Raw genomic sequence first — 8,246 nt, 5'->3', positions numbered from 1 at the left:
CAGTGGCAGGCTTTGATCCTCCTGCAAACATATAGAAATGATGGATATAAACATCTCAACCAATTAATTTGAAAACATGACACAATTTGGTATGAGGGCTAATTCATTTGCAAATAGTTTGCCCCCTCAGTTCTAAAAGGGACATACAAAACACATATTATTACCTTGAGCTGTGTCGCCCTTTAAACCGGGATCAACTTCAGTAACTTTCAACTTCACAGTTATGGGGAGTTCAAAATCAATGACCTACAGGGCAAAAGGTTTTAGTCTGGAACAAGAAGATACGTTTGAAAAATGAAGCATCAAACTAACTTCCAAAACCAGTTGGAAAGCAGAAAGTGGAGTCAACGCTAACGGCTAACCTTCCCGTTCCAGAATAACAAATTGCAGTCCATGCCTTCTTTCAACCACTTGTCTTTATCTCCAACATCTACCGCATTCAGACGGGCTTCTTCATATGTATTCTGGAACATATATTCGAGGGGATGGCATAAATAGTTGCTATATAAAATCAGACTATTTCACTGGTTCGGGAAGCTGGATGAAAAGTGATGTTGTCATTGAAAGAGCTCGGAGACATGGAAGAACTATGCAAGAGGCATCAAGACCAAGCACATAATGAAAGGCGATAGTTTTATACCACATTAACCAAGCGCAGGTACTAATTACAGCATGATCTACTCAGTGTCAAACCTGTTTATGAATCTAAGATAATGAACAACTTACCAAATCCATGAAAACATACTGAGCACCATCTTTGTAAGTGTATTGCTTGGTCTCTTTGGATATGTCAGCCTCTTCTATCTGTCAAAAGAGTATAACAGAAAACAACATTAGCACTCCAAACTGTAAATACCTTTAAGAAATTTATAGTGGATACATCGTTATAATTGTTCACCATTCTAAACTGGTATTCACATCTGAAATTTCATATGGACGCTAAGATCATGACTTTACTCCACTAAGTTAAAGTCACAATGAACTACATATGCTAAACTCGAGATGTCAAGCAGATTTACACGCATAAAGAAACATATCATACATTTTACAGACTATTACGAGATAGTGATACACTTCACAGGAAGGCACAACGAACTGCATGTAATGAAAGCCTCATTTTCCATACTAAACTAACAAATATTCATGTCAGCCATTAGATTCAATAGAACAGAGGACCTATATGTTAGCCCATCTAGCAAGAGTCGAAGATCGTCTGTTCGGCTGCTTAGACATAACTAATTGACTTCAAGTAATAGAATGTGCAACAAAATCCAACATTTTAAAAGTAGTTACCTTACTTCCAGCTCTGAAAGTTTTTTCAACTTGATTTCCAGTCACATAATTTCGCAATGTGGTCCTTACAAATGCTGCCCCCTTTCCAGGTTTAACATGGAGGAACTCTGAACAATTACCCAAAACAAATGCTTCACAATCACAATGAAGTTTTATTCTTAACATTACCGTTTGAATGTGCTTCAGTTTTACTGCTCGCCACTAACCACAAGGCACAATATACCAAACCAAAATACAACACACATAGATAAACAAACAGCAACAAATTGAGATCTAGTGGCCAAATTTAGGAGGGGATTACCAATAACCTTCCACGGATTCCCATCCACTTCAATGTTGAGGCCGACTTTAATATCGTTGCTCGTCAATGCGTAAATTCCTGCAACAAGCAAAACCTAAGAATTCACAAAGCAAACGCAAAAATCGAGTCGTAGAAACCATACTGGGGAATGTGGAGAGACGGCGCGGAATCCTGAGCTGCGGCGCAGGAAAACGGCTGGAACTGTAGGAGAGTGAGGAAGACAGCGGCCGGAAGCAGGGGCATTTGAAACCGGAAACTCCCGCCATGCCGGAATCGAATCCAACGGCGGTTAATGCTGCAGACTAGGATTAGTTAAGGAAGAAGAGCGAATCTATATCTATATTATAAGTGAAAATGAAGAAGAAAAGAGACAAATAAGAAGTAGCAGCGCAACTGATAGTAATGGATATGGAAAAACAAAATCAGGGCTCCTATTATTTTCTTTATTTACATTTTCTCAATTCACCAATTTCTACTCCTCTCTCTCTCTTTCAAATATGTTCAACGGAGTATGACTTATTTAGTTATTTATTTAGCTTTCTCAAATTCTTGGGTTAATACATAAAATATCCACTTTCATATTGTAAAATTAAAATTTAATTTATGAAATAAAAATATTAAAATGATCAATTTTTAAGTAAAAATATAAAATTATCCTTAATATTAAAATATAAAAATTTAACCACTCATCCTAAAAATTACTGCACCCAACCCTGCGCCACCCCCACCCCCACGAATCCCCGACCACCCACCCCCAAACCAATTTTTTTTTTACTCCCCAGCCCTTGACCCCACCCCCGATCACCCACCCCCCAAACCAAAAAAGAAAAATTTTACTCCCCAGCCCCTACTCCCCCCCACCACCCTCCCCCAAGCCAAATATTTTTTTTAACTCCATCCCTGCCTCTGACCCCACCCCAACAACCCCCCACCCCACCCCAACCCACCCCTCAAGCCATTTTTTTTACTCCACAGCCCCTTATCCACCCCCACCCCCGACCACCCATTCCCAAGTCAATTTTTTTTTCTTCTCCACCCCACTGCCCATTCACGACCCCCAACCCCCCCTCCCCCACCACCCACCCCCAAGTCAAATTTTTTATTTTTATTTTTTTTGCTTTCTCCCTGCCCCTGACCCCACCCCACACGCCAATTTTTTTTCTTTTTTTTACTTCTCCACCCCACTGCTGGCCCACGACCGTCCACCCGCCCCCAAGCCAATTTTTTTTTTTTACTCCCTCCTTGCCCTCCTCCATCCCTCAAAATTAGATCTATAAATTCATAATTTAATGTTCTTGAATTCATAACCATATATCTATGAATTCACACCTTAATATTCTTGAATTCACAACTAAAATACATTCTAGTTTTAATTGTGAATTCAAACTTTAAAAACTCAAATTCACGACTACTTGAATTCACAACCAAAATAAATTCTGGTTGCGAATTTGACTATTTCGGGTTTAGAGTTTAGGGTTTAGGTTTTAGGGTACAGGGTTTAGGTTTAGGATTTAGGGTTTATGTTTTAGGGTTTAGTAATGTTCTTGAATTCACAATCAGATCTATGAATTCACAACTTAATGTTCTTGAATTCACGACCACATCTATGAATTCACAACTTAAAATTCTTGAATTCACAACCAGATCTATGAATTCACAACCAAAATACATTCTAGTTTTAGTTGTGAATACAAACTTTAAAAACTCAAATTCACAACTACTTGAATTCACAACCAAATAAATTCTGGTTGTGAATTCGATTGTTTAAGGTTTAGGGTTTAGAGTGGGTTTAAGGTTTAGGATTGTGAATTAAATTTTGGTTGTGAATTCGATTGGTTGTGAATCACAACCAAAAAATTATTATTGTGAATTAAATTCTGGTTGTGAATTCTATTGGTTGTGAATTTGCAACAAAAAAGCTCAAATTCACAACTAGTTGTGAATTCACAACCAAAAAATTCTGGTTGTAAATTAAATTGGCTGTGAATTCACAACCAAAAAATTCTGGTTGTGAATTTTACTGGTTGTTAATTTACAATCATTTTTTTTTTTGGCGTGGGGTGGGTGGGGATGGGTAGGGGAGGATTTTTTTTTGCCTTGTGGGGTGGGGTGGGGTCAGGGCAGAGAGGGAGTTAAAAAAAATTAGCTTGTGGGGTGGGGTGGGGCAAGGCAGGACAGGGGAGGAGTAAAAAAAAATTGACTTGGGGTGGGTGGTCGGGGAGGGATGGGGGGTGGGGAGGGGATGAGTAAAAAAAAAATTGGGCTTGTGGGGTGGGGTGGGGGGGTCGTTGGGGGTGGGCTCAGGGGCAGGGAGGGAGTTCAAAAAAAAAATTGGGTGGGGGATCGTGGGGGTTGGGCAGGGCACGGGGGAGTACATATTTTTTTTTTGTTTTTTAAGGAAAAGGGTAAATTAGTAAGTGTGGCCATTTTTAAATTTTTTTTATTTTAGTGGACATTTTTTAATTTTACTAAAACAAATAGGTCATTTTCAAAATCCATTCTTTATTCTTTTATTCATTCTAGTTATAAATTTAGGAATGAAACCATGAATTTGATCTATTATACATCGGACCCCAAAGGATAAGTGTACACTACAAAAATTTGATTTTAATGTTGTATGCAAATTACATTTTTCATAAAAAAAAGTTATTATATAAAAATGTGTTTATTCAAATTTGGAATTTGATTAAAACAAACTTTGAAAACAAGTCTATATAAATAAATCTTGAAAATTGACATGCTAAAATTAATATATTCCCCCACACTCCCCCCCCCCCCCCGCCCCCCAAAAAAATAATAATTTATTTTTATATAAATAATATACATATGTATATAGTGATGTTATATACACTTTTTAGCACAAATACTCCTTTTTAATTGAGTAACTAAATTTATTATTTTCCTAAGTTATATTAAAACTCAAGTCCCATTTTGAGATAGCCATTTTAAACACTAAAACATAATATTTGGTCACCCATCTAAAAAATACAAATTGTGGCCATTTTTTAATTTTAATACTGTTTTGCCCTTAATTAGGGCGGATTGGATTCAGGTTTGCACGCGGATTAGGTACACTTTTCTCTATTAGTGTCAAAAGTACCAACAAGAAAAAAAATTAAGTAAATTGGTACTTTTGGCACAAATGACAATATTAGTGCTAAAAGTAACAACAGAAAAAAAAAAAAAACAAAAAAACAAAAAGAAAAAAAAAACAAAAAAATGGTACTTTTGGCACAAATGATAATATTAGTACCAAAAATATCATTCGATGATTAAATCATAAATGGACCACCCTTAGAGAAAATAATTTCATGTATGATTAGCTCAAGAGTTTTCTTAATATATATTGTGATGTGAGCATTTTTTCACTTCATCCTTTGACGTGAACAATTTGTTTCTTCTATAATTTAAAGAAAAAAACAAAGGTTTTCATCAAATAGGAGGAAAATTGAAAATGAATTTTTTTCAAAATTATAATTCAAATATTTTATATGCATTATGAAACTCTTTATAGCATATATTTTTCTAAAAATTCTCTTCATCTCAATTCAATAGGCTATGAGACCTGAGCGCAAATGTTAAAAAAATGAATAATTTATAATAAAATAACTTTTTTTGAGAACATAATTATTAAAAGAGTAAGAGAGAGAAATAAAAATATTACTATTTTTTAAATAAGAAAAGAGATAATTATGTGTGATGTATACGGCATATAAATAATTAATTTTGTTGGGTTATTTATTATGTATTAATTTTTCATTTTAGAAAGTGACCTATTCAAATGAAACGTCAAAATAAGAAAATATGACATATTGAATTGGGATGGAAAGAGTAAGAGATTTGTAGTCACATCACATATATAAGTGTAGAATATATTTAATTAATCAATATGTCATTTAATTCCAATATTCGTCGTGCATCGCACGGGTGAATTTACTAGTAATATATAAAATAAGAGTTAATATATAAAACTATCCACTTTCATATTGTAAAGATAAAAATTGTCCACTAAGATAAAAATAATAAAAACTGTCCACTTTTTGATTGAAAAGACAAAAATACCATCCTTTAAATATATGTACTCTCTCTCTCTCTCCAGGTTTTCTCCTATCTCATTCTCTTCTCTATCTCTCTCCACTCTCTTTATCTCTCTTCTCCCTCACGGTACACTCCCTTCCCCCTTCTCTCTCTCTCCCTCCCTCCCTTCAAGCTCAGATCGCTGGCGAAGCGCCGCCGCCTCCGCCATCTCCTGCTTCGCCCCCCACCGCGAAGCGCCGCTACCCTCGGCCTCGTCGTCTCTGCCCCGGCCTCGTTGCCTATACCATCTTCTACTTCACCCCCAGCCGCGAAGCGCCGCCGCCGGCAATCACAGCGGCAGCGCCGCAAAGCCACCATCATCGCGACGCACAGCGGCAGCGACGCACAGCAAACCACCGCCTATTTTCCCTCTCTCCGTGGTCCGACGACTCTATTTACTAGACTCCGGCGACCAGATCTCAGCCTCCCTATTGTAGCTCTCTTTCTCACCGTCGTGGATTACGCGACACAAACCTCGCCGCCGCGCTAGGGTTTAATCAATTCGTCTGATCCTCAGGTTTTCCAGAAATTGAAAAGTTATAAACATTTGCGAATTCGCAGCTGCTTCTCCTTCCCGACGCCTAGGGCACGCTTCATCTTCATCAAACCTTTTCTGTTTGTATGTTCCTTCATTTTCCTTTTAAATTTGCATAAAGATTGTCTTGTTGATATATGCAATTCTTCAAAAAGTATGTCGACTTGGATTCTATTTAATTGTTCGGCGACAGTAAGACATTAGTAAAACTGTCTGTCTCTATATTAAAGGGGGCACTTTCCCTCATAATACTTCTCGAAATAAAGGAATGAAATATCTTGTTTGCCTCATATTATTTAAAAGCTGGAGGGAACGTACTTGCATCTCTGGTTGTTCATCCGGAGGTAATGACAATAGTTTATCTTGTGCAGTGTTAGAGTTCTTTTGCACCTAAATTCATTTTTGAATAAGTTCGTGTCATGTAGTCGAAGCAATACTGAAGCATCAATTCTGCACATTCATTGATTTTTCTTGGCTTTTGTAATGTCGAGGATGATTATGAAGATTCAACAGACCTGATAATGGAACGGCCTAAGGTATGAACCTTGTTGTGATTCAATTGCATTTCGCATGTACAGAAATAGGAGAGATAGATGTTGAGATATGTGTGCTTGTAGGGTGATACTGATAACTGCTATCCCAAACTGGAAGAGTTATCCATGCTCGAGTTTTCTTATTGGTTCAAGCCTCATTGGAAGTCTCCTCCTCCTTCACCACTACACCAGGATTCTCCCTCTGCGTGGGAGTTTGAGGCTGTTGAGTTACTACTCAAGGAAGACGATTATCACGTAGGACATGATGTTAGTTTGTAATAGAAAAACGAACTTTCTGTTAAGCAGGAAGCTGATAGTTTTGTGATCAGTGTGCTATTTGCTGGTCCAAATTGCTATAAATATTGGTAGTTGTGTTCAAGATGTGATTCAACTCTTGCATAGCGGTGAATTCATGGATGTTGGTTTATGTATTGATATTTTGAATACCATCACTCGTGATTTGCTTCATTGAGACCAAGCTCTTTTTTTCTCTCGCTGTGTTCAAGATATGGAACCTCTCGCTGATGAGGTAGAGTTCTTTTATGATTTCCCTTTTTGTCTTGTATCTGCTTCGAGGAACCAAGAGACTATATATTTTAATTTAATATGTTCAATTGTCGCTTTAGTTGGCATGTTGTGGTCCTTTAGTCACTAGTTTTTGCCTCTTTTATTTTCACAAATTATGTATCATGTTTTTTGCACTATTTATATACAAAAGGAAAGAATAAAACATTGAAATAGTAGTTTCACAACTTAATGTTCTTGAATTCATGACCATATCTATAAATTCAAAATTTAATGTTTTTGAATTCACGACCATATTTATGGCAAAAAAAAACCCTAGTTCCATATCTGAGTAATTTTGGGGATTTTTGTCTTAATTCCTTGAAAAAAAGTTTAGATCTGAGACATCTGTGAATGATTTTCGTTCTAAGATCTGTTGAGATTGTTGATTCGGAGATTGAATGCTGTTAGGTCCCGGGGGTCTCGAATAGGTGTATGGGGGGGGAATACACCTATGGGCTATTTTTCTTTTCCTCAAAGTGAGGGATCTCAAGATAGAGATCTAAACGAAACTTTACACGCAAACAGTGACGCCTGTTGACTGAAAATAGTTTTGACCAAACACGGTTGACGACTGATACTGAAAGCTCTTCAGTAAGGAGTTATCAGTTAAGTTGCTGGAACTTAACTGATGCACTTATGGGCTTCAGTCGAGTTTGCTAAAACAGAGATGATAACACTCTTTCTGACTATCAAAAGATAGATCTGTCAGACTGATATCATACGCAGTGGAAATTAAACTTAGTTTCGCAATAGCCTCGGTTGAGCACGTTGTTGGTCTTAGGTTTCTCTTTGCACTTATTCAGTATTCAGTTTATCAATTGAAACAACACAAGTAGGAAAGTAAAACTGAAAGCTGTAAACAACACATAGACTTTTACGTGGTTTGAAAAAACCCTTTCCTACATCCACGGTCGGTTGATCAGACCAACAATCCACTCCG

General features: G+C 37.0%; 1 protein-coding gene across 1 annotated transcript in view; it reads right to left on the bottom strand.

Annotated features, from left to right (window-relative positions):
- Positions 1-2,066, bottom strand: part of LOC131023050 (uncharacterized) — a 10,965-nt gene extending 8,899 nt beyond the window's left edge. Inside the window, exons 1-7 of the mRNA XM_057952592.1 lie at positions 1,737-2,066; positions 1,595-1,672; positions 1,294-1,400; positions 727-804; positions 363-464; positions 165-246; positions 2-21 (exon numbers count right to left, since the gene is read on the bottom strand). Of these exons, the coding sequence (XP_057808575.1) occupies positions 2-21; positions 165-246; positions 363-464; positions 727-804; positions 1,294-1,400; positions 1,595-1,672; positions 1,737-1,860 (591 nt within the window). The 5' untranslated portion in view covers positions 1,861-2,066. The remainder of the gene's footprint in view (position 1; positions 22-164; positions 247-362; positions 465-726; positions 805-1,293; positions 1,401-1,594; positions 1,673-1,736) is intronic.
- Between the last annotated feature and the right edge of the window lie 6,180 nt (positions 2,067-8,246).

The sequence above is a fragment of the Salvia miltiorrhiza genome, chromosome 4 (genome assembly GCF_028751815.1).
Source record: "Salvia miltiorrhiza cultivar Shanhuang (shh) chromosome 4, IMPLAD_Smil_shh, whole genome shotgun sequence".
In the NCBI taxonomy this organism is placed as follows: Eukaryota; Viridiplantae; Streptophyta; class Magnoliopsida; order Lamiales; family Lamiaceae; genus Salvia; species Salvia miltiorrhiza.
Note: the sequence above shows the minus strand (reverse complement) of the source record. Positions and strands in the feature narration are given on the sequence as shown.